The sequence below is a fragment of the Peromyscus leucopus genome, chromosome 12 (genome assembly GCF_004664715.2).
Source record: "Peromyscus leucopus breed LL Stock chromosome 12, UCI_PerLeu_2.1, whole genome shotgun sequence".
Classification (NCBI taxonomy): domain Eukaryota; kingdom Metazoa; phylum Chordata; class Mammalia; order Rodentia; family Cricetidae; genus Peromyscus; species Peromyscus leucopus.
Genome location: NC_051073.1, coordinates 81,594,730 through 81,622,595, shown reverse-complemented (window position 1 = coordinate 81,622,595; position 27,866 = coordinate 81,594,730). Strand labels below are relative to the sequence as shown.

At 38.3% G+C, this 27,866-nt stretch overlaps 1 protein-coding gene across 11 annotated transcripts in view; it reads right to left on the bottom strand.

The window, feature by feature from the left end:
• Spidr (scaffold protein involved in DNA repair) overlaps window positions 1-27,866 on the bottom strand; it is a 280,374-nt gene that overhangs the window by 76,456 nt on the left and 176,052 nt on the right. For all 11 annotated transcript variants that reach the window (XM_028893301.2, XM_028893303.2, XM_037209972.1 and 8 more), the window contains 2 exons: window positions 23,076-23,262; window positions 21,010-21,260 (listed from right to left, as the gene is read on the bottom strand). In XM_028893301.2, the coding sequence (XP_028749134.1) occupies window positions 21,010-21,260; window positions 23,076-23,262 (438 nt within the window). The remainder of the gene's footprint in view (window positions 1-21,009; window positions 21,261-23,075; window positions 23,263-27,866) is intronic.

Sequence of the window (27,866 nt, the reverse complement as noted above, 5' to 3'; positions counted from 1 at the left end):
CAGACTTGTGGGAAGCCATGTATGTACCGGAAATTGAACCTGGGTCCTCTGGAAAAGCAGCAGCCAGTGCCATTAACCTCCAAGTCACCTCTGCAGCCCAGGTTAATTTTTTTTTTTAACACAGAGCACAGGTTTTATAGCACAGGGTGGCATCAAAATTTTGACTCTTCTGCTTCAGCCTCTAGGGTGCTGGGGCTGCAGGCATCTGCCACAATATGGGGAGAGTCATTTCTTAAAGTATTAAGTCTGAGTTCATGTAATGCCTTAGTACATATTCTAAATTCTTTGTATGTTTTTTGTTGCTTTAAGATAGGTACTAGCAAGTCACTAACTGTAACAGTTTTTCTGTGTGAGCATCTCTAGGACTTTGCTACTTATAATGCTATATTTAAGAATTCCTTGTACACTTTTAATATACTATAATATATTATTAAGAATTTGAATTCTATTTGGTGTGTGAGTGTTTTTCATTGCTAAATAAATACTTTTAATATTGTAAAAAAAAAAAAAAAAAAAAAAAAAAAAGATAGGTACTAGCTATGTAGCCCAGGCTGGCCTTGACCTTTTGATGTTTTCAAGAGCTAAGAGTGAAAGTATGCCACCATACTTTATTCTAAATTCCTAAGGCAAATAATTTCTTGTTGACTTACCTTCCAAAGAAAGCATCCTGAACAGCAGTCACTATCGTTACATGGTAAACGAAGCCCTGGCTTTGGTACTGTACGGGACTGTTGTGATTGTCTGCCAGTTTTTTATGTTACTCATGGACTGTTGTGTGCTGTGAGGATGCCCTACCCTGCTATGGGCCACACTATTTGTTGATAGAAAACACATATATTCATAACTTTTTTCTATTTCATATTGGGCTAGACATGACTACTGAGCAAGATCAAGATTAAAATGAAGAGTGTGAATTATTTCATTATCATGGAATTTAATCTAATCTTGCCTTTTAATATATTTGAAATATCAACTTAAAATTTAGGGAGGTACACTGGTATTTTTTTTTTCACATTTTTGAAGAGGTGGTAAGTATTATTTAGTGAGCGGTACAAGTTTCTTCCTTGGCACCTAAGAGCTGATATTCAATGCCTGAGCCATTAATTTGCAGGGCAGAAGCTGACTGCTAAGTCATCTCTCTACCCATGACTAAGCAGAATTCCATCCGCTGGTAAAACCTTCCACCAGGGGTCTGGTTTCACATCCTATGCATACAGCAAGGGAGCCCAGGGGCCATAGCACTGATGGAGAGAAGTGGGCAGCGTTCAGCAGCAGCCTTCCTCTGCCTCATTTTGGCTCCTGTTTTACATCAGTTCTCTGAAGGCCAATCTCTCACGACTAAGAGGCACAGCAGTTATGTGAATTTCTACTGAAGTGGTAAATTTCTGACTTTAAGTCCAATTGTTTTACACCCTCTCCCCAAGCCTGTCTTCCCAACATCAATTTTCAAGTTATTCATAGTAGACCTTGTTTTTTTCCATTATTCACTATAAATGCCATATTTTCCTTGAAGAAGCCTCATACTTTCTCCTAATCTCATTTCTAGCGCTATAACATTCCTTAACAAAAACAAAAAGCATTCATTTAGCTCCCACTTCCAGGTTACAATCCATCAGGACAGGAAGTACAGGTGCTTGTTACGCCCACAGTTAGGAGAGGAGCAGAGTGAATGCACAAATGCCTCCTCTTCAGTTAAGCCCACAGCACAGCGCTGCTGACAGGTCTAGACGACTCCTCAGTGAGACTTTCCTAAGGCCGCTCTACGCCACGTCAAGATGACAAGTAAAGTAACCATCACACTTCTCATTCCTCACGGTGCCCAAATGGCAGGGCGTGCACCTCCTCCTCACACTCAGATCTTTATGTTTCCTGTCTTACCCGTAAAACATTGTTTCATTATATCTACTGTACTTTGTAAGATAGACTCTAAAGCCTTTTGCAATGAAATCTCAATCATCTTTCTAGTTTTATTCTACAATGACACTTGAAAATTCAGAACTCTAATATGACCTCACTGGGTATTCACTGTAGATCTGAAAACATGACATGTGTCAAATTAAGAGGCCCTGCCATTTACCCAGACTGTATACCAAACAGAACCGAGAAGCATGAATCAAACAAAGGTATGTACACGTAGAAAAAGCACAGCCTTTTGCTGCAGGATAATGCTTTTGTACACTGGTTTAATAAAACTCTGATTGGCCACTAGCCAGGCAGGAAAAGCAGATAAGGAGAATTCTGGGAAGAGGAAGGCTGAGTCAGGAGACATCAGCCTGTTGTCCAGGGAGCAGCATGTAAAGGCACACAGGTAAAGCCATGGAACATGTGGCGACATATAGAGTAACAAAAATGGGCTGAGTTTAAGTGCAAGAGCTAGTCAGTAGTTAGCCTGAGCCAATGACTGAGCAGTTTTAATTAATATAAGCCTCTGTGTGTTTACTTGGGTCTGAGCAGCTGCGGACCGGGTAGGACACAGGAAAACTTCTGGCTACAGCCTTTTCCTTACTGAGATGCTCATGTCAGCATGGGAAGACAGAACCAATCAAGCAAGAAAACATGCTTTAAAACAATCAGGAAGTATATTAGTCCTTGCATGGACCAGGGAGCAGGAGGGGAATCCAAAACAATGAGTACTGTGTCCAAGTCTCCCTGTGGGGTGATGAAATTGTTCTGGGAGTAGATAATGGCAACCACACAACTTTATGAACATAGTAAAAATCATCAAATTGAATCTTTTAGAATCATTTAAGATGAGTGTGGTGGCACCTGCCTATATAGTCTCAGCTCAGGACTAGGAGGATCAGGAGTTCAAAATTAGCCTTGGCTGTGTAGGGAGGGAAACATGAGATGCTGTCTAAATAAGCAAGCAATAATGAATAAACAAGCAAACAAATAAGTGAATAAATATGGCTAGGTTAACCAAAAACTAAAACAAGGCCAAATGATGTCATACACCACCACAATAGAAATCTACCTTGTCCTCAAAACCTTCCTGCATGCTCTGCTGGTGCTTTTCACCTTGCATTCCATTAGAATACACACACATGTATGTAACACCTCTCTGTCTTTCTAAAAAGACAAAGGCTGCTTTTCAGTACATGGCAGCAATCAATTCTCTGCTTAATCAACATCATGGATTTTTTCTTCCTTCCATCCTATCTATCTATCTATCTATTTTTTTTTTTTTTGCTTAACAACTCCATGTTAAATGAAGAAATAGGTTACATGTATAGGATATGCCTTAAAATTGTTTTAGAAGAAATATAAGATCTCAGAATGGAGTTGCTCTACACAAAAGAACCACATAAGCAAAGGATGTGAAGTTCAGCAACAAATGGTCTTGGTTGATTTATTATAAGTTTTCAGTTTAAAGTATCACTAGGTCATAGTTTATTTATTAGAAGTTACATTGAGTTTGTTCAATGTTTCATAGGGAGGTGATATCACAAATTAAAACATGATTGTCAGGTAATGTTTTTCTACATCACAATACTGTGATAGCTTTCCCTATCATTCTGCAAGAGATTATTAGAACTCCCTTTGTTATTAACACCAAACACTGACTCGAGGCTTCAAGACTTGTGGGGAACTTACACTATTGCCTGACACTCCTGGCATTCCAAAGTTATAGCTCTGAACTTGATTTCCATTGCTAAATCAATAATCCTACCATACAACTACAAACATACCTTATTTGATTCTCCTGATTCTAGATTTGCCATGATGAGATCTGGACTTTGAAAGACCTGGTGTTTTAAAGTTTTAAAGTAAGTGGAACTTCTACACTCTCTTTTGATTACTGTCACCCAGGGAGCAGATGGACATTATTTCTGTGCTCACAACACTTACTTGACATTTACACACATGGACTCCTTCCTTTTTGACAGCACACATGTAGGGTGTCATCATTATGAGGAATAAATTTCAAGCAGGCTAAATTATGTATGTTAACTTGCTGTCAGAAGTGCTGTTAAGGGTCTGTAACTGCAACCTTTTTCTCTGTGTTATTGGTGCTAAACCTCCAGTACTGATCAAGAAAAGACTGGCTGACGCCTTCCTTCCTTCCCTTGTGTTCTCCTTCCTGCATATTGTCATTGTTCACCATTCAGACATTCTTCTCTGGGAAACTAATGCACTATGAGGACTTCAAACTCAACACTGACATCTCATCTTACATTCCTACTGGCACCAATTGCCCTTTGTGTTGGACCTTGCCCCACAATTCTGTGGTTATAGGCTCATCTAACAGTGACCAGCCAGTCTCCTCAATAGACTCCTTATGGAAACTACCTCTGAGCTTCTGACCCTCTTAAATCAATGAAATCAAATCAAGTATATTTATGAAAGAACAGATTTCAAGAAGTATGAATACTGGGAAAACCTGTACGGAGTGGGGAGGCATAGAGCTAAGAAACTGAACAGAGAGCTCCCCTCACCCTCTGTCCTGCAAAAAAAGAAATACAAATGGCTAGTAACTTAAAAAGTGTTCAGTATCATTAGCAACCGGGAAACAGCAAGTTAAAACTCGTTTTAAGATTCCATCTATCCCTAGTCAGAAATGCTATCATCAAGCAAACAAATGAGGATTTAAGCCTTTATAACTCCATTAGCTACCTTTCTGGGTTAAGTCACTTCTTCCTTTTGTCCCTTCTTCCAACTTGCTGCCAAATTTTAGACCTCTGGCCATGAACTCTCTTTATTTTCTGAATCCTCTTTGATGGGTCTAGCTCTAGACCTTTGCTTTGAGAGCCATGTTTCCATGTTTGCATTAAAGCAGCTTCACCTGGCCTGTTTCAGGTTGCCCATCTCCTACACTAACAGAGGCAGGTTTCATATCAGACACGGAAAGAGAAACAAAAACAACATGAATGGCCCAAACAGCCTTTCCCCATCAAACCTGCCATTCTTGTGGAAGTATTCTCTAATGAGAACCACCTAAATGAACCTCAGGGCAAAACATTTAAAAGAACAATCATAAACTTTATCAAAGAATTCAGTGAATTTAAGGAAGACACAAACACACACTTCACTAAACTCCAAGAGGATAACAATAAATGCTTGAGTGGTGTCCAAGAAACTACAAATAAACAGCAGAATGAAATCATGAAGAAAATTAAGGATGAGAAAACTGAGTTTAATAAAGAGATATAAACACTGAAGGGAACAAAAAGCTGAAATGAAGATGGAATTGAAAAAATACCCAATTAGAAAATTCAGGGTAAAGTCTTATAACTATAATGATTCAAATAGAAGATAGACTATCGGGACTCAAAGATGTAGTAGAGGATCTAGACAAAATAAGCAAAGAAACTAAGAAAAATTTAAAAGCATAGGATGGGAACATAGAAGAAATGTGGGTCCCCATCAAAAAACCAAATGTTGGAATTATAAGCATAGAAGAGAAAAGAATCTCAGGTCAATGGCATAAATCAAATCTTCAACAAGATTATAGATGAAAACTTCCCCAAACTAAGGAAAGACATTCATATAGAAACCCAGACGAGACCAAAAAAGAAATACCCTACAGCATATCACAGTACCCAAAAGAAGAAAAGAATACTGAAAGCTGTAAGAGAAAAAACACAAGTTATACAAAGAAAAACTCACAAGAATAATACCTAATTTCTCAACTAAAATGCTGAAAGTCTGAAGAGCCCACAGCAACGCAATTCAAGTTCTAGAAGACCATGACTGTCAACTTGGATTACTATACCCAGCAAAACTATCTGCCGTGTGTGTGTGTGTGTGTGTGTGTGTGTGTGTGTGTGTGTGTGTGTGTGTGTAACAGAGAGAGAGACAGAGAGAGACAGAGAGAGAGACTCTCCATAATCCCAACAGCCTAAAAAAGTCGTAGCCAACAGAAAAATGCTAAGAATACAGAAAACAATATTTCAAATTGAAGAGAGGAATAAGCACAGCCAAGAGGCTATAGAAAGAAAACAAATAAAGCCACAATTTAATGAAAAAAAACTACAACTAAACCAGCAAAAAGTATCAAAATTACTGTAACACACACACCTTTTAAAAAACATTCTAAATATTAATGTCCTCAACTCTCCAATTAAAAGACACTGACTAGCTGAATGAATTAAGAAACAAAACCCATCTATCTATTGTCTGTAAGAAACTCTTAGCTTTAAAGATAGGCATCCTATAAATAGGATACCAATATCTCTATAAAACATAACTAACAAAAAACTGAGTGCCAGGAGTGGGCTATCGCAGGCTATTTTGTAGTGGGGAGCTGTTCCAGCTTGGCCTTGAAGCACCACCCCTAGTGTGGTAGCAGGTAACTGTCATACCTGCCTATGACCTTGAAGTACATGCCCCTGGAGCATGGCTGCTTGGGACCCTTAAGACCTGGGATGAACATATGAGGCTCTCTCTTTGCTCCCTTGTAGTTTTGGATGCTGGCGACAGACCAGGTGAAAGAACAGCGTGGAACTGTGCCTTAGCCTTCCAGGACCCTTTGTTGTTCTATATAGTGAGTTTTCTTTTTCTAACAAATTCCTTTGCCCTTTAAGACTCTGTGGATTGCTAGCAATATCAGGACCCATTATTTGGTGCCCAACAGGCCCCAAGTGGGAATGTGTGTGAGTCATCTTTACCCACGCAGATAGCTTCCATGGATCCCGCCCACAGACTCCTTGAGTAGCCTGCATGATCTGCCCTGGCAGGTCAAATCCCTGCTTTCTAACTACCTGTGTACCACTCCCTCCCTCCCAAGTTACGCCTCTGTGTCCCGCGCTGTGGAAGATTTGCATCTGTTCCCCAATTTGAGATATTGCACGGGTACCAGCGCTTACTGAACCAGCTGCCGCTGCACCTCAGGTGCTTGCCTGCCCCCAGAGCCCCAATCTCACACACACACAGCTGGTTGTGGTGATGCAAATCAGTCCGAATTGCTCAGTAGCTGTTTAAGCCCAATACAGGTCAAGGTCTTCAGAACATCCTTCAGGATCTGCTTTAGTACTTCACCTATGACACCTGTTAGTGGAACATTGATTACACCCAAAAACAGTCACGAGAACCGGGACACCAGCTCTCAAGGATTTCATCTAAGGTAAAATTACTCAGTAATTTAACACCTTAAACTGATTAATAAATACAAAGTAATAAAATTTTTCTAGACAAATTTTGAGTATTTCTAAAAGAAAATGGCAGAAACCATCACATCTCAGGAATTTAAAAACTTTTTTGTTTGCACTATAAATGAAATTTTACAGGACATATACAATATTCCTGGGACATATACAGTGTTCACTAATGGCAACTAGCACAGTGATTCACATCATATCATTGAAAAATTGGCTTAATAATAACAGCAAAAATGAGACATTAAAGGGACTGACACAGGCTAGTAATGGAGACTTAAATAAAAGGATTCTTTCTGTTGAATCTGCTAATTTGCCACAAGAAGTTCAGGCTTTAAAATCTGGCAGTGAGGACTTAAATAGAAGGATTCTTCCTTTGGAATCTGCTAATTTACCACAAGGGCTTCAGGTTTTGCAGAGTACTAATGCGAATTTAAGAAAATGGATTCTTTCTTTGGAATCTGCTAACTTACCACAAGAACTTCAGTCCATCAATAATAACTGAAGAAATAGATTTAATGCTATTGACAATAAATATGAATATTTAATGGATAAAATAATAACTCTTCAGAGAAGTCTTAATATCATCCAGGTATATAAGGAGGAAAGATGATTGCCAACTGACAGAATAAAGTATGGAATCATATGTTTCAGATGAACACAAAATTGTATGATTCCATGAAATCTCTAGAATCCTTTACAACAGAGGAGGTTCAAATGCTGCAATGGGTGGTAGTTAATCAATTTCAAGCTCTGGAAGAGTCAGCAAAGATAACAAAGAAACTAATAAGCAGAAGGGCAAGGCTATACAAGTCTTAACATCACCAGATGACTCATAAAATGGCTTATCTTGTCACTATCCATGAGAAACTAGCAGATGATGAACATCCTGAGTCATACATGCAATACATTTGGCAACCTATTCAAATGAGAAGTTTAAAAAACATTAAGTAAGTGGTAGTCACCTATGGAATATATTCAACATATGTAAAACAGATGTCAAATATGTGGTTTTCTACACATGGAATAATGCCAGATGACTAAAATCAGTTCATCTCAGCTGTCTTAGAATACGGCCAGCAGTTACAATGGAAAAGCTGGTTGAGAGAAGAAGCTAAAATCCCTGAACAACAAGGTAAGACCAGAAGTTTAGAGATCTCCCAAGATCAAGTTCTTGGTGAGGGCTGTTTTGCTGATATAAATGTACAAGCTACCTCTGATGAGCATACAATATCCCTATGCCATACAGCATATTTAAATGCTTGGGAAAAATATTTCAGAACCAGGGAAACCAACTGAGCTATATACGAAGGTTTTCAAGGGCCAAAAGAACCTCTTACTGAAATTTTACAGAGGGTGACCACATGTAAACAAGATGGTATCAGACCAAGGATTAAGACAAGTATTAACTCAAACCTTGGCTTTTGATAATGCTAATAAGGAATGCAAAAGAACGCTTACAACTTTAAAGGTCAGGTCAGGATCATTAGAAGAATAGATTCAATATACAAATGGTGTTGAGTCTCTTAACTATGGTAATGAGGTTTGGATAGGAGAGACGATTTACAGAGGTGGAAGGAGGCCTAAAGGTACCAAATGTTTTAACTGTTTAACACCAGGTCATATGAGAAGAAATTGTACACAAGGTACTCCTAGAAGCAATGCTTCATCTAGAAATAACTCAAATGGGACACCCCAACCTTCTGGATTATGCAGAAGATGTGGCAAAGGCTGACATTGGACCAATGAAAATAGATTAACAATAGATATATGAGGCAACACTTTACCAGTGGGAAACACCTCGGGGGGCCTCTTGGAGGCCCCAAAATTGAATGTGGTCCAAACGTTTTCAGTCACTGTGGAGGAAATTTCTCTCCAAGACAAATAACCCAGTGTCTAATGTAAAGAACGAAATTTCACTAGATGATAGAACAGCTCTGATAGATGGATCAAAAAATTCCAAAAAACATCATAAAACAAATATTTTGGCAAACTTCCATAAATGAACAAACCAAAGTTTAGAGTACGGATTAATGATGATGTTCTAGAAGGCCTGGTAAACACAGGTGCAGACATGACTACAATTGCACCAAAATCATGGCATCCGAATTGGCCTCTTCAAGAGGTAGATGTCCAACTGTTAGGGATTGGCACCCTATCTCAGGTAAAACAAAGTTCGAGATGGGCTGAATGCATAGGGTCAGAAGAACAGAGAGGAAGGCTGAACCCATATGTGGCAAATGTATCAGTGAATCTTTGGGTCCAAGATCTGTTACAACAGTGGAATACCCAGATTAAAATTCCTACAATCTCAGAAATGGAATACAGACCAATTCATATTTCTGGGATAATATTATAAAATTCTATAAAAAAATAGTCACCAACCATTCAGGCTGTACATAAACAGAACACAATTGCTGTTGTACTCTCAGAAGTACCAATGGCTCTATCTTTAAAATGGCTAATGGATAAACCTTTCTGGGTTGGACAATGGTCTATGACACAAGAGAAAGTACATGCTTTAGAACAGCTGGTTCAGGAGCAGTTAAATGCTCAACACATTGAAGAATCTACCAGTTCTTGGAATTCTCCTGTATTTGTTATTAAGAAGAAATCTAGAAAATGGAGACTGCTGACAGATCTGAGAGCCATTAATAAATTAATTCAGCCTATGGGCTTCCTATAGAATGGAATGCCCTTGCCCTTACTCTTTCTGTTACCCAAAGAATGGCCTATAATAGTTATTGACTGAAAAGTCTGTTTCCTTACCATACCATTACAAGAAAAGGATAGAAAAAAATTTGCCTTCACAGTACCTAATTATAATAATTTCCAGCTAGTCAAGAAATATCAATAGAATGTCCTCCTACAGGGAATGTTAAATAGCCCTACCCTGTGCCAATATTTTATGCAAAAAGTATTGGAAATAATTTGTTAGAAATTTCCAAAATCCATAGTTTATATAGATGATATCTTATTAGCTGATCCCAAGTTAGGTACACTAGAAAACATGTTGGAAGAAGTAAAGAAAGTTTTGCATTACTGGGGACTAGAAATTGCTTCTGAAAAGATACAATGAGGAAATTCTATTAATTACTTAGGATATAAGATATATCTCCAAAAAATTAGACCTCAAAAGGTACAACTCAGTGGAGATCGACTGCAGCCTCTTAATGATTTTCAAAAAGTGTTAGGAAGCATTTCCAACTTACAGACTATCATTGGAATACCTGAAGATGGACTAGTAAATCTGGCTAATATCCTAAAAGGGGACAAAGACTTAAACAGTCCAAGAGAATTACCAGCTGAAGCTGAGAAGGAATTGGCTCTAGTATAAAAGAAAATCAAGAAGCACATGTGGATCGTGGGAATCCAGAACTTAACTGCATTCTAGTCATATTCCTTTCAAGACAATCCCCCACAGAGATTTTGATGCAGAGGGGAGATATTATATTGGAATGGATATTTCTACCACATAAACCGAGTAAGAAGTTAAAGACTTATGTAGAAAAGATCTCTGATTTGATTCTAAAAGGAAAATTAAGACTTCGTCAATTGACAGGAATGGACCCAGCAGAAACTGTAGTACCTTTAACTAATGAGGACATTTCCTCTTTATGGAAAGATAATGAATACAACTGTTATCCCAAAAGCAAGGGAATAGAATTCATAAAAAGAACTGAATGGGTCCTTCCTCACATTGTACAGCAAAAGCCAATCTTTGGAGTCTGCATATTCTATACTGATACAAATAAATCAGGCAAGGCAGGATATAAATCAGGAGACTTAAGTAAAGTAGTTCAAATCCCCTACTATTCTGTACAAAAGTCAAAACTGTATGCCATTTTAATGGTACAAATGGATTTCACAGAACCCCTCAATATAGTCATCACTGATTCTCAATAATCAGAGAGAACTGTTTTACATATTAAAACTGTTGGATTTATACCTGATAACACAGAGTTAATTTCACTATTTACACAATTACAGGAAATCATCAGAAACAGGGAACATCCTATATATATAACACACATCAGATCCCATACAAGTCTGCAGGTTCTCTAACACAAAGTAATGATGAGATGGATCAGTTATTAATAAGTAATGTGCTAGAAGTCTCAGAATTTCATAAGAAACACCATACAAATAGCAAGGGTTTGAAGAAGTTCTCCATCACTTGACAACAAGCTGAGGAAATTGTAAAACAATGTCCCACTTGTTCCTTTTATAACCAAATTCCTTTGGCTGCAGGAAGCAATTCAAAAAGGATACAAAGAAATAAAATTTGGCAGATGGATGTGTTTCATTTCACAGAATTTGGAAGATTAAAATATGTACACCATGCCATTGACACCTATTCAGGGTTTCAATGGGCTACTCCTTTGAGTTCTGAAAAGGCTGATTTTGTGATTACACACCTATAGAAGTTATGGCCATCATGGGAATACCTGTACAAATTAGGACTGACAATGCCCCAGCATGTCTCAAGTAAAATGAGACAGGTTTTTGTGTATTACAATATAAAGCATATTAAAATATACCATATAAGCCAAGCTGTCAGAGAAAGAACTAATTGAACTTTAAAGGATATGCTAAATAAACAGAAAGAGGTAACAATGACCCCTAGAAATAAATCACATAATAATTTATTAACCTTGAACTTTCTCAATGCTGATGAGAAAGGAACAACAGCTGCGGAGAGACAGTGGACAACAGAAAAACTCCTGAGATAAACCAATCAGTTTACTTCAAAGGTATGTTGACCTTGGAATGGAAACCAGGATAAGGCCTTCATTGGGGAAGGGGTTTTACTCTTGTTTATGCAGGAGAAGAAAAGCTATGGATACCTACAAAATTAGTAAAAATTCAGTTCGAACAGGAGAAACCTCAATGAGGAGAAATGATAGCTCATCCACCGATATGACAACTGCACAAGTTGTAAGAAAAACTCAACAAACAAGGGTCAGGGCAGGGTTCTGTTTTGTGTTTTACAGAATAATAGAAATATCCATCTTTCAGAAATCATAAGGCCTTGGATACCCAGTCATCTACAGCAGAAGGGAAGGACACAGGGTAATTAATATCTCACTGTCTAACATCACCTCTTTAACTCTAGAATAGTTGTGGTCCTGATTCAATCAAACACTCAAGCTTGCTTTGGAATTGGAATGTGCCTCTCTTCTTATCTAAACCCAAGCGTATTGCTAAAAGGAAAAATTAAGAGATTCTGTCTCATATCAGAAGAGCTGCCTGGTGTGGGACAGAAGAAAACCAATAATCTAGAGACCACTGTTGTCAAGTTTCTATTTCTTTCCATGCTTGTGCTTGCTTTAGGAGAATTTTTTCTTTATCCAGAATAAATCCAAACTTTTCATTTTGATATTGATAATGTTCAAGTTTTCCACAATAAAAAAATAAGTCTTTCCAATAGCAATCTCTGAAGCTTCCAGAAGGAAGATGGGGCCCCACAACAACAATTCTTCCCAGTCCAGAATGATGCCATGGTACCCAGGAACATTTCTCAAAGATCAACTTTGGACTGAAAACTCTACAGGACAGTTCCAACATGAGATGGTCCATCATACTACACTTCTAGCCAGAATCTCAGACAACCTTATCCATTACTCTGAGACTGGCTGCAGAATCTTCAGCTAGTCCTATTGAGACCTAACTATCTGAGCTTTTTTACAGGACCCCACAGAGATACCATTGCCCCCTAAATAGTCGGAAGCAATCCTAAGAAAATGATGCCCCCTCTCCCAAAGTTTTCATTATTCTCTGAGTTATGGATAATGGTTATAAAGTTGGGGGTAGAACAATAAAAATTAGATTCAGTATTCTCCTTAAGAAAAGAAATAGGGGAATGGATAGGCATTAGGATATTAAGGTAGATTATTATGTATACTAGTAAACTAATTTAGTAAAATATCAGCCTTAGATAATTTGCACTGTTATAGATTCTTGTATATTGGTACAAATGTAAACTATTTTTATATTCTTATTTAAGATAATTTGTATATTGATTCAAATGTAAAATTCTATTTGACATACCATATGTATGTTCTACCTCTGTTTAGGATATTTTGTATGATACATATTTAGGATTGTTGTCATATTGTACTATACATTTTTACCTCTGTTAAGGTATTTTGTGTATTCTCACAATTTTGAGGTCATCATCCTTTTACTGTACATCTGTTCACAGACTGTTTACAGGGTTTATATGAAGCCTTAGTCCTTAGGTTATTTAGGTAGATAAGATTTACAGATTTATAGTTACCTATGCCTGTCATTTCTATAGTTATGTTAGTTAGGTTATCTAGATTTACAGATACATAGGTCAAATGGATAGGTAATCTTAAATACTTCACAGACCTAGAGAATATGGCATTTAAATGTTTTGATAACTTAGAATTCTGTTGATGTGAGATACAATTGCTCCTGGCAGCACCAAGGATCTGGTCCCAAGAGAATGTTGGGCTTTTAAGACACTCCATTTGGAAGTTTGTCTTCTTCTTGGTGCAAAATGGCCTGCTGGGCAAAGAACTGCCCTTGCCTCAACTGCAGTCCTTTCTGGACAAGTAGGACACAAGGAAAAGCGACTACTTAGCCTTGCCAAGACAGGGTAAGATGGTCTTTCAAAATTCCCCTGCTTCTGACAATGGTCTGTCAGATATTCTAGGTCTGTAGCCAAATTAGATGTCCCAGAGGTACTGAGAAACTTTAGGTGACTGTCCAGGCTGCTAGCTGTCTCTGTCCATTCTCGCCAAGATTTTTTTTTTTTTCAAATTGCTTTAGTGCATTTCCCATTTTCTAAGGTATTATAGTTCTTCTCAGGTTTTGATGGGGTTGAAGACTGATGGTTACAGTTACAACCTTCTCATATCTTAGCTAGAACATATTGAGTACTACATTCAGAGTCTTCAGGATAGGAAAGCTTTTGGAATAATCTCTGTAACAAGCCATTAACTTATGTTTGGGACATCTCTGGATTTTAGTTTGTGTCTCTTGTTTGATGTTGTTCTTGTTGGTTTTAGTTCCATTTTGTTTAGGTCATTACCCTTAATTTCTCTTGGATAATACTTGATAATCATTCCTATTGTATATCATTTTGTGTTAGGTTAGAACTTTCTTATTTAAACAAAAGGGGGAGATGTAGTGGGCAGCTGTTCCAGCTTTGACCTGGAAGCACCACCCTTAATGTGGTAGCAGGTAACTGTTAAACCTGCCTATGACCTTGAAGTACATGCCCCTGGGGCATGGCTGCTCTGGACCTTTAAGACCTGGGATGCACATATGCGGCTCTCCCTTCACTCCTTCATGGTTTTGGATGCGGGAGACAGACCAGGCGAAAGAACAGCACAGGACTGTGCCTCAGCCTTCCAGGACTCTGCAATCTGCAATAATTCCTCTGTTCTCTACAGTGAGTTTTCTTTTTCTAATAAATTCCTTTGCCCTTTAAGAAGACACTGTGGATTGCTAGCAATACCTAGACCTATTGTTCTGTTTGCCACTGTCCTTGGCTATGCCCCAGAACTCAAAAGTAAGACCCTGCTGCTGAATACACCACTTACTTGGGTTATAGACGAAATGAAGCTAGTATTAATCTGGACGCTTCACTCCTACTGGCTAGCTGCCATGCTTTTGGAGGGTGCTGTGCAAGCTTCTGGAAAAGAACAATAATCAGTTTTATCCAGCTATGAACCCTGAAAACTAACAGCCTGGCAAAATATGCCCACTGATGCAAAAGTGATATAAATGTCATAGGCGTAAAAAAATACTTTCTGATTAGATTTAAGCCTGACTTACCAAATTGAATCCCATATCTACCACCTAAGTGGTGCCAAGAACCTTTGACAAGAGGTATATAGGTCTTAGGGGACAATCTACAATTATTGAATTCCTAAAGACTTATCCACAGTGCATCAGTCAACCCTCATTAGAGAAGCTTTGTTTTATAGAAGATGGGGATCAACACAGTGACCGACAGCTAGCTAAATATAGAAAATAAGAGCCTTCAGAGTGCTCAGCCTTAAATTGGAAATTTTTAACATACTCCTTCCCACCAAGGCCCAAGGATCATCGATGAAGAAAGTGCAGCCTGTAAGAGCCAGAGGCAGTGAATGATTTTTGGAACATAGTCCAAGATTGGAGTTGTGTGACAGGAATTCTGAGTGCCTATGAGAAAACTTCAAAAACACAAGACAAAAGTTTTATGACCTCAGTTTCTCCAAAATCACAGAATTGTTCTTGCATTTTTTTTGTACTCCTTCCAAGTGTAGCAGATACGAGTGAAATTACTTCAGATTATTAATTTCAACTGGTTATTGTTATTTGTTTATATGCCTCTATGGAAAATTATTTGTGTAGCTTTTTCCTTGTGATTGTATACTTTACTCAGGTGATTCTTCTTAAGCCTCAGAGTATAAATTGTTTGATGCTCTGAATAAAATTTGACTTGCATGAAAAATTTAGAACTTCATTCTCTCCTGTCCCATAGCCTCCAGATTGGTAAACAAATGACTACCATGAAACAGTTTTCCAGACAACAAGACAATTGCACATATGAATTCACAGCAATTCTGGCAGTGTGCACAAGACCTATGCAAGCTCAAGCTAGATAGAATCCCAGTAAAGAGGGGAAAGATATTCCATAAGTACTATCAACAGCTGAGGAGCTACTGGGAATTGATCGTTGGCAGGAAAAGGAGCATTATTTTTTTCTAAGAGCATTGCCCCAGGGAAGATGGAGTATGCTCCTGTGTGCAGCCACACATCCAAGAGTATATAGGCAACATATATTGGGTCACATAGGTCTGTTTTTAAAAAAATGAGAAAAAAAAAGGTAAATAGTGTGATATTTTTTTCTTTGTCAATTTGATACAAGCCAGGGTCATCTGGAAATAAAGAATCTCAATTAAAAAAATGTCTTCATCAAACTGGCCTATAGGAAAGCTTGTAGAACATTTTCTTGATTAAGGATTGATATGGGAAAGCCCAGCCAATGGTGTGGGTGGTGCCTTCCTGGGCAGGTAGGCTTGAGTGATACAAGAATGCAGGCTGAGCAAGCCAGTAAGCAGCATTCCTCAATAGTCTCTGCTTCAGTCCCTGCCCTGAGTTGCTGCCCTGTCTGACTTATAAGCTGAGGTAAACCCTTTCATCCTCAAGTTGCTTTGGTCATGGTCTTTATCCTAGCAACAGAAAACAAACTATGACCAGCAGGTGTGGAATTGGGAATGATCTGAGAGGAGCTAAGGAAGGAGAACATAACACAATTCATTAAATTCTCAAAAGAATTTTTTCAAAAGACAATATAATTTAAAATTAATTAAAAAACTCAAGCAGACAGATATTTATCAAAGAAAAATAAAAATGAGCAACAAACATATAGAAGATCAACATCATTTTGAAATCTGATCAAAGCTACAATGAAATACCATTTCATACTTTTTAAGACAGTGTTTTTTTTTTTTTTAAAAAAGGTAAGACAGGAAGGACAATTAGAGGGGGTAGAATGTTTTAGTGAGTATATGGAGATATGTGAATTTAATTTTTTAACTTTTTTTAATCCCCCCTCCTTTGGATGTTTATGTGAGGCTGTTAGAAGCCCTGGAGCTAGAGTAACAGACAAAAGTGAGCTGCAATGTGGGTGCAGGGAATTGAACCTGGGTCCTCGGAAAGAACAGTCAGTGTTTTTAATCTTGAGCCTTCTCTCCAGCGACCCCCTGCCCACCTTTTCCTTTGCAGATAAGTTCTCCCTATATGGGTCAGGCTGCTCTCAGATCCCCTGACCTTCATGTATCTAGTGCTTGGATTGCAGGTGTGTATCCTGATAGCAGGTGAAAAACTCAAATGGCTGTACACTGTTGTCAGAAATTTAAAATTGTATAACTAAATTGTAAAACACTGCATTTTTAAAATATAAATACAATAATATATAGCTCACCAAATATACTTAGAAATATCTATAAGAAATAAAATGGTCTACAGAAAAGCTTTTACCTAAGAGTGCATATATATGGCTTCTAGTTTTTGACTACTGTGAATAATGCTGCCATACAAACATTTATGTAGAAGAGTTTCTTTCTTTTTAATGTATGGATTTTTCCCCTGTGTGGTGTTTGTGAACCATGTGTTTCAGAGCCAGAAGAGGGAGACATATCTTATGGAACTGGAGTTACAGATTGTTGATAACCATCATGTGGGTACTGGGAATGGAACACTGGTCCTCTGCAAGAGCAACAAATGCTCTTTTACCACTGACAGAACCATCTACTTTTGAATTTACTTTTACTTTCACTGGCGTGTGTGTGTGTGTGTGTGTGTGTGTGTGTGTGTGTGTGTGTGTGTTACAAACTCTACATTAGAAACCATATTGTGAAAGCCTACTGCATTGGTAATTGCCTGTCATTACCGCACTTGAGAAGTTGAGACAGAAAATTGTGGAATTCAAGGTCATCCTCGGCAACACGGTGAGTTCATGAACAGCCTTGGCTACAGGGGATCCTGTTACTTACACACACACACACACACACACACACACACGACACACACACACAAAAAAAAACCCAAACCAAACTACTATTACTGAAAGAAATCATATGGTGAAATGTGTCTCTAAGGCAAGTATATTTATTAATATATAATTATATGTATGTAGAAACACACACCTATATATAACATATGCAAAGAATTAGTATACTAATAATTAGTATGGTATAATTCCCTTTCTATATTGGTAAGATTCATAAACTACAAAGTCTTATGATCACAATAAACAAATCTAGAAAATACTAATGATTAGAACTTCAGGTACCCAAGGCACCAGTAGCGCTGTCCTCAAATCCAAGACCAAATACTCAAAAGTTCATTTTCCTACACAGTTCAACCAAGTATCACAGGGTGAGGTCAGTCTCTTGATGCCCTAATCACCTAAGACTTTATATTATATACATTTCTTATTTTGTCCTGTGTGCAGTCAGAACCTCATGCATGCAAAGGAAATATTATTTAGTCTCACTATCTACAATCATACATGGACTACAAAAAATGTACATAGATACCATATTTACCACAACTGAGTAACTGATGTTATTTTTCTGAGTTTTGAGGTTTATACGTGGTCTTCCAACAACCCTCCACAAATATATTCTCATTTCTCAGGTCATGGCAAGATCATAAAGCATAGATAATGCCAAACACAAGCATCAGCTTATCAGACTTTCAAAGCTTTGCATTTTCTTCTCTTTACTCAACAAGTACAACAGGTACCAATGAAGGACACAGAGGATGGCTTTCAAGACAAACTGTAATTACTTCAGTGTCGTGGTGACTCAGAGCTCACTGTCTCTTTGTGCTAGGAATGTGCTCAGTATCGGCCAGGGGAAGCTTTAGCAGGATGGTACTAGTCACCACCTTATTTGTATGCCTTTCTTTAAAGCAAAACTAAAATATAAAACAAAACTGTATCTAATCTAAAACTGTCTTTGATGATTTTATTTAAAATTTCCAGAGCAAAGTACAACAATCTATAAATACGATGAATTATTCTCTCACTCTAGACCCCCAACAGGATTTTTAAACATTTATGATATTTTCAGATAGAATACTACTCCACTGAAGATAATCAGAACCAATACAGAAGCTCTCCCTATGTATTCTCACTGCAGTTAGAAGGTACCACCAGAACAAGGGGATTGTTCAGTTCACACTGTTCAATGAGCAGCATGTATACTTTCAATTTATAATCCGTTGCTTGGAGGGCTATTCAAAAGCACCAGAAAAATAACATTTAAAAATTGTGCCTAATGCTCTAACATAAACTCCTCAGTTATGAGATTTCTATAGCCATTTGAAAAAACAAAACAAAAAACCCAGATAAACCAGAAAGGGCCTAAATATGAAGACATGCCTTCCATGGCTCTTCTGAGCAAAGTACTTTGGATCATGGGTATAGCCTTTGCTGATAAGACTACCTACAGAGCAGCCCTCAGCCACAGGAGACTACTTAAAATAGTTACTGGGTTGGTGAGATGGCTTAGTATGCAAAGTCCCCATGACCATTGTGATGGTAAGAGAGCACGGATCCCCACAAATTGTCCTCTGACTTCCACACACATGCAGTAGCATGCACATGTCCACATAAAGAAACACATTCACACACTAAACACATAATGGAATAAAAATTTAAATTCAAGTTTCTTAGTTACACTAGCCACATTTCTAATACACAATAATTACTTCATTGGACAGTGAAGACACACAATATTCATATCACTACAGGACATCCTATTAGCATCACGAACACACACTGCTTCAAATAGCAGTCTCTCAAAGTCACAGAATGTCAAATTGCCAATCATATACTCAGTTTTTTTGAGAATTGACACTGTAATGGTAATTTTAGGTATAGTAACCACATGTCATTGCTTTTCTAGAACCATACAAATATTTCTTAAATTTGTATTACTTTCTATAACATGGGCCTATGAAAGTAAAAGTAAATGCAACAATTTCAGGTAGGCATGGCCTGGCAGTAGCCCAACAGATATACCATGTTTTTTAATCTATTCATCAGCCCATGAACATTTTTAGTAAGGCTTTGTATATAAATGAGACAAAATCCTTTGTTATATATACCATATTGGGATTCTTGCTGTCAACTTGACTACATGTGGAATTAACTAAAACCCAAGCAGCTGGGTATACCTATGAGGGACTGTTTTCTAGAGCTGGCCCTAGTAATGTAAGTGTGGTTGACCTGGATCTGAGGACCTGAAAGCAGAACTGGCCTCACTCCTTGCTGCTGCAGGCTGCACTGGGTGAGTTAGCTGAGGTGGTGGTGGAGAGCTTGCCTGGGTAGTGACCATGAGGGTAAGGCTGGTGGACTGATCAACCCAGCCACCACCCAGGCCCAGAACCAGGGCTGATCTGGCCCACTCCAACATCCACCAAATCTATGAGCTGCTGGAGCAGGTGAAGGGACAAACCTACAGATACAAAATGGCAGGATCTACAAGACACAGGACAACAAGACGCAGAAGAACCTGAGTGAGAGCCCACTGGAGGTAGTGCAGCAGAAACCAGAGGCACCGAGGCAATGAACATTTGCAAGTAAAGATGAATGAACTAAAGGGTACACTGTGACTCAACATGCCACACTGCAGCTGCTCCTACTTTTGTTTTGTTGTTTATTTGGTTTAGATTGGTTTTTCATTGTTCTTTTAAATTTGGTTTTGATTAGGGGGGTGTTGAAAGGACAGAGGACGGATGTGAGATAAGTGGGATCGGAATGTGAAATCCACAAAGAATCAATAAAAGTTGAAAAAAATGGCCATGAATTACAATGAGAATACACACTGTCGTATGTGGTCATTACACTTGCAGTGGCTCATCTTCACTGTCAACAGGAGTCGATTTGGAGTTCTTAAGGTGTATGATTCTGAGTATGTCTACAGGGGTGTTTTCAGAGAGATTTAACTAAAGAATAAAGATCCTTCTTGAATATGAAAAAAATCATTTGAAATCTAAAGATCTACCTTTAATCTGGGCCATGCCTTCTGCTGGCATCCTATATAAAGACCATGGAAGAAGGGAGCTTTGCTCTTTGCCTGCTTGCCCTCACTTTCCATGACTACTGGATTATTGGACTTTCCATTGGTAGACAGCCACTGTTTGAATAGCTGGACCACAGCCTGTAAGCTGCTCTAATAAATCCCACATTCATTCTATCAGTTCTGTTCCTCTAGAGAACCCTGAGCAATACAAATATGTACCAAATTTTGATTCAAGAAAAATAAATTTTAGAAAGCAGCCTCTGTATATAGTGAAAAATCCATAGAGTTCTTCTAAGCAGAGCTTCCTTTCTTGGGAACTCTGTTGTACTAACCCTCTACAGTGTCTGTTTGCTACTCACCACGCTCCAGGTGAATCTTCATGCACCACTGTGTGCCCTTGTTGGCTCCTGGCACCATCTCCGCTAAGAAGGGAATAAACCCTCTGCACTACTACTCGGACCCCAACTCCAGACCATGGGCCTGCTCTTTGGCTTTCCACAATGTCCAGAAGAGAATCCCTCAGGGGAGCACAAACTGCAAGATGTTGCTCTGCCTTGTCATGGCCGTGGGTCCAGGCTGTGCCAGTGGTGGCCAGGCCACTACATGTAATCTGTCCAAGACATGCAAAAGGAATAGTTTAAGTTTGGCTTATAGTGTTCACACTGTCAAAAAATAGTGGCATCATGAGGTAACCGCCAAAGCACTGACAGTGCACTAAAGAAACACAAACATAAAGACAAACATGTAGATCTGGCATCTATCCTGCTGAAGAGTGGAGGTGGGTAAGGGGTACACAGCAGTTTTTTCTACTAACAGTACCAAGTAGACAGTCCTACTATTAATTACTTCATGGGGACAGTTTCCCTTTTTGGTTTGAATACAGTTTAATTCAAATTATTAAGTGCTTGAATATGTGATCTGCTAATTTGCATACTTATGTGTTCTCCCAACAACTATACAATAGTATCAAGGATCATAAGCCAACGATACTTTTGAAATACTTGTTATCTTTTAGACTGTTCTTTATATACTAATATTTATTCTCACAATGACCTTAACTATTCTCATAGATAAAGTTGAGGCACAGAGAAATGGCGTAATGTGACCTAGCATAAAGCTTCTAAGGCAGGATGTGAAACAAGGCACATGCTTCCATAACACTACTTTATTTTTCTTTAGTGTCAGTGGTAACTGTTTGCAAACATGTGCACAGGACCCTCTCGAGGACTGAAGAGGGGATCGGATCTCTTGCAGCTATAGTCAGTTACCATCCACCTATGTAGGTGCTGGGGACAGCACTGGGCACTCTGGAACAGCAGCAAGGACACTCTTTACAAAGCAGGGTTTCTCTGTATAACTCTGCCTGTGCTATGACTCGCTCTGTAGACCAGGCTAGCCTCAAACTCAGAGATCCACGTGCCTCTGCCTCCCAATTAACCTGCCAGGACTAAAGGCGTGAGCCACCACCACCTGGCAGCAAGAACGCTCTTAATGCAGAGCCCTCTCCCAGCCCCCTCAAAGTCTGTATTCTTCACCAGTATGCCACATAGTTATTGTTATCTAATAAAATGTATCTTAGTAGTTTTACACAGCATGAACTGTTTAAAAGTATACTTTTACAAATTTAATTTTTATTTTTTGATTTAATATCCCCTACCCCCATGTGTGTGTGCGCTTGCGTGTATTACCTGACATGTGTGTGGAGGTCATAGGGCAGCTTTAGTGCCTTCCTCAAATTATACCTTCCAGATACTTCTTTTGATAGTCAATGGAAGATGTTTCTTATATGGTTCAAAGCAGGGTGAAGGTTTGCCAGTTTCTGATTTTTCTCTCCTTCTGTCTTTTAATCTCAGTATTTTGTTCTATAGTTATTCTGCTAATCCAGAGATTTGAGGCCAGTGTACTGGGAACAGATTCCCAGAGTGGAGATTCTTCCTGGATACATATCCTGTCCACTAATAGTGAATTACTATGAAATTTCAAATTAATTTTGGAATAGCTCAGAGTCTCCACCCCATGCTCCATTAAATCAATCTCTATAATATAACTTCCAACATAATTATAAAGCTTTATCTCAAGGGATATAGGCACTAGGAAATTAGAAAATATAAGACTTATAACTCTTAATTTCAAGATGAAAATAGACAAAATACTTTCTAAGTCCTGAATGTGCTAACCATAGCCCCATGAAGCTGAAAACTTTCATGCTGCAATAAACTGAAATAAAGATTAAAGTTATGTAATGGAAAAATAAAAAATTATAATGAGACCATGACTAAATGCTCCTTGAGTTTTTATATCTTTTGGCATCATAATGATAACAACACACTCTAGCATATATAGACAGAAGATGAATATTCTCACATTCAAATCCAGATATCAACATTATTACAAGTGTAAGAATCATCAGTCAATAAGAATTTACCTGACTTCTGGATGAACTACTTGTTATGTCTTCAATTCTAAACATCTGAGCCAAAGTTATATTTCTTCTTGGATGAGATGTGTCCTGACAGTATACTTCATGCATTGTTTCTTTTGCAATAGCCTTCTGACAAAAATAAGTATTCAGAATAATAGAGCAAGTTCCATTTGGGATAAGAAGTTTCTGCCTGAAAAAGAAAAAGAAATTTATCAGTTTATTTGCAACTTGGGTTCTCCTTATATTTTTGTGAAACAAGGAATGCTGCAGTTAAAGTCAAGACAGTACACTAAATTACAGCACTCCTAATGATGGGTGGCTGAGACCACTCATGCCAGGGCATGGAGTAGTAGCTGCTAATGATATTAGATACTTAAGACCACATCAGTCCAGAAAAAGAAAGCCATCCCTAACAATCTGACAGCAAGGACCATACCAGTCAACAGGAAGAAAGGCCTATGACAACTAGGTATGACTCAAGGATAGAACCTTACTTTCCCAGTCCAAGTCTTCTTTTCTTTTCTTTTCTTTTTTTTTTTTAAAGAGTAGTGAGAACAAAGCACTTCCCATTTTTATTCTTAAAGCAAGCAAAACATGAGGCGACTTTTACAGTTAAATGAAGCAAATACAAGTGCACTGAGGGACCTCATCTGGTGGTATGTCTTATCATCTGTGGTCATGTGATAAGAGGCAAGACTATCCCTCTTAGGTCTCTTCCTTTTCCATAGAGAGAATGTGCACATGGCATGCTATTCCCTTCATGTTCTTGCTTTCAAGTACATTCACTTACAGTCCATACAACTCTTTCTAGAAGGCCACCTTGTGAAAAGAACATCCTGCAATCTGTCCATACTCTCCAGTGTACGTCTTATGTTAGTTATAGAAGGTCACTTAAGTCCCTAGGCTTCAGCCCTCTCAGAAAGACCCATGTTCTCTCAGGAAGAAATACAGCTAAGAATGAGAAAAGACTATGAGAATCAAAGAAGCACTCAAACAGTGAACTGGATATTATTTACAAACAAAATCCTTATGTTTTAAGCAGATCTAATCTTTCAACGAATATAATATTAAATGGTGAAGGAACTTGGACCCTTGATATCAACTAGCCATAATCATCAACATTATTGGTGCTAAAAGAGACAAACAAGATAAAATATACCAATCAAAATTCTGAGGTTCTTCTCCATGCTCTAATGTGATACATCACTTTAATGCACAGTCTTTAAATCAAGATGTGCTGTCAATAAGAAAAATGTAAAAGCTCGGTTTTTGGAAGTAAGAATTTGATACGTTACCTTATTCCTCTCATTAAACAACACTGATAGGTGGGGAGAAGGCAGAACACCAAGTAGTGGGGGGGAGGGGGAGGGAGGGGGAGGGAGAGATGGGGGATATTAAGAGAGATATTGAGAGAAAGAGAGAGAGAGAGAGAGAGAGAGCACCCCTTGGGACCCAAGAAATAATGCAATAGCAAGGGCAGCAACTTTCTTAACCATTGAGTCATCTCTCCAGGCCCTAATTTCTCAGCTCATACAGTTTAGGACCCCTTGCCTAGGAAATGGTGCTAGCTACAGTGGTCTGAATTTCCCAAATCCATTCATTACAATTCCCCATAGACACACCCATAGGCCAACCCAAAATAGATAATTCTTCATTGAGACTCTCTTGCCAGGATTGTACATTATACCAAGTTGACAAATCATGCTAATTATCACTGGCCCCAACAAGAGCCAACTTTCTCTAAACAAAGGCCCAAGGAAAAGGCTACCTCAGCAAGACAAACAATCTTAGGATAATAACTTGTACTGAAATCTCCTTGAACTATAAAAAGGAAACTCTTTCAACTTAATGCTGAGAAGGTAATCAAGAAATTTTCTCTTTCTACATTTTTATTAAATACAAAAGTCCTAGTGAGTAATGCAAGGTGCAGGAAGGAAAGAATAAACACACCCACCAGAAAAGCAGCAGTCAAGTATGACTTCCCCACAGTTTTGAGACAGGTTTCATGCTGTGCAAGCTGACTTCAAACTCTATATGGTTGAAGACGATGTTGGATTTGTGATCTTTATGCCTCCATTTTTGCTATATAATGTCATGACCAATGATGGCAAAACACACACACACACACACACACACACACACACACACACACACACACACACATTCGAGCACAGAAATAAATGAATAAATAAATAATTGCCAAAGAACCTGAAGATAACTCCTAAATCTAGTGAGTTCAGTTAAGGTTTTAGAATGGAAGAAATAAAAATCAAGTACAAATAAACACTTTCAAAAAACACATGGTCATCAAAATTATAACTACAGTAATAAGCTGAACATGATGATATATGCCTAAAATTCTAGCACTCATTAAGCTGAAACAGGGGGAACCACAAGACTTAGGGCAGCACAAATTATACAGAAAGATTTTTAGAAAAAAAGAAAGGAAGGAAGGAAGGAAAGAAGGAAGGAAACAGGAAGGAAGGAAGGAAGGAAGGAAGGAAGGAAGGAAGGAAGGGAGAAAAAATATTTCAAGTCAACATGTTATAATTTACCACTGAGGCTACAAAGCACTGATAAAAATCTTTGTAAATAGAGGGACATACTTTACTATGGACTGAAAAACTGAATTCTCCCATACTAAGGAACCTCAACCTAAGAATAGATATTACAACAATTCCCACTGAAATCCCAACATTTTAAGTTTTTTTTGCAAATATATATGTATACACACACACACACACACACACACACACACACACACACACACACACGTGCGCGCGCATGCACGGTTACCCTAAAATTTATTTGAAAGCAGGCTATGGCAGCACACACTTGTAATCACACTATTTAGGAAGCTGAGGAAGGAGGATCATAAGTTCCAGGCCAGCTCACATTAAACAGAGAAGACACTGTCTCAAAAACCCAAACGAAAGTGAAATAAAACCAAATAAAATAAAGTAAGCCAGGTACAGTGGTTTACAACTGCAATCCTGGGACTCAAGAAGCTGAAGTAAAGTCTCAAGTTCTAGAAGAGCCTGGGCTACATAGTGAGATAGGGAGGGTGGGTGAAGGGAGGGGAGGGAGGAAAAGAAGACAGAAAAAGAAAGAAAACAACACAAATTTAAGAAAAATTTATACATAAAGACAAAGGAACTAGAATATTTTGAAAACAAATGTAGTGGAGAGGACAATCTCTGCACACAGGTGGAGATACATGATTAATGAAATGTGTGTATCTACAGATGTACCAGTGAATCTCATTAACTTGTAAATTAATATACACTGATTTGTGAAATCATACTAAAATATAAAAAGCATAAGTGAAAAAAACTAAGACCATTTGATTTAACTCATTCTCTTTTTATGAAAAACTGTGATGTGGCTTTTGAGTAGACCGTGGAAGCACCACTACCAGCAACCCTGCTACCACTACCCTTGCCTAGCACCCAGAGGCTAACAGAAACCAAAAAATGGAACACCTGCCCCCAAAAGACAGGGCCAGATATTAACATGAAGAAACACTTTAAACTCCATAACCCCTGATTTCTAAACCTCAGCACAAAAACACAAACATAAAGAGCCAAGACAGCACCCCCCACACACACACACACTAGAACCCAGTAACTCTATCTTGTAGTTCTTAAAAAATGCAATGATGCACAAGACAAGGACTTCAGAATAGCAATTATGTCTTCAGGGACCTTAAAGAGGATATAGATAAATCCTTTAGTGAAGACTGTGAAATCACAAACAGTTAAACGAAATAATGAAAACAGTTCAAGACATTAAAGTAAAAATAGAATCACTAAAGAAAACCAAAACTCAAATAGACTGTAAATGAAAAATTTAGGATGCCAAACAAAAATGCAGAGTAAGTCTCACCAACAGATTACAAGAAGAGCAAATCTCTGGGGTTGAGACAATTCTAGACATTGATGCACCATCCACAAGGGCACCCAAGTTCATAAAAGAAACATGACTATAGCTAAAATCACTTACTGACCCTCATAAAGTGATAGTGGGTGACTTTAATACAACTCTCTCACCAATAGACAGGTCACTAGACAAAAAATAAGCAGAGAAATGTTGGAGTAAAATAATATTATAATCCAAATGGACCTAGCAGATATCTGCAGACTATTTCACCCCAAAACAAAACAATATGCTTTCTTGTGGTGATATTTTATTTGTGCTGAAATATGGTGATATTTTATCTATATGTTAATAAATAAAGTTTGTCTGGAGATCAGGAAATAGCAAGCCATTTTAAATAAACACAAAAGTCAGGCAGTGGTAGTATACACCCTTAATCCGATCACTTGGCAGACAGGTCTCTGTGTGTTCAAGGCCATACTAGGGAACAGAGCCAAGCATGGTGACACATGCCTTTAATCCCAGTACCAACCATAGAGACCTGGAGGTCTGTACAGACAGGCAGTGACAAGGAAGTGAGGTAGCTGGGCTAAGAGCCAATGAGACGGCAGAACAGCAAGGCAATAAAGGCATGGGCAGACAGGAAGTAGCACACTTTGGAAGCTGTGGTGTGGTGAGGTAAGGTTAGCTGGTGGCTATTCCTATTTCCCTGATCTCTAAGGCTTTCACCCCTATATTTGGCTCTGTGTTTTTTATTTAATAAGACCGCTTAGAAATTTGTCTACACTTTCTTTTTAGCAGCTCACAGAACTTTCTCCAAAACTGACCACTGATGCTGGATGTCTTTCTGTATGCTGTGAATATGTGTTGCTCCCATTGGTTAATAAAGCTGCTTTGGCCTATGACAAGAAAGGGTAA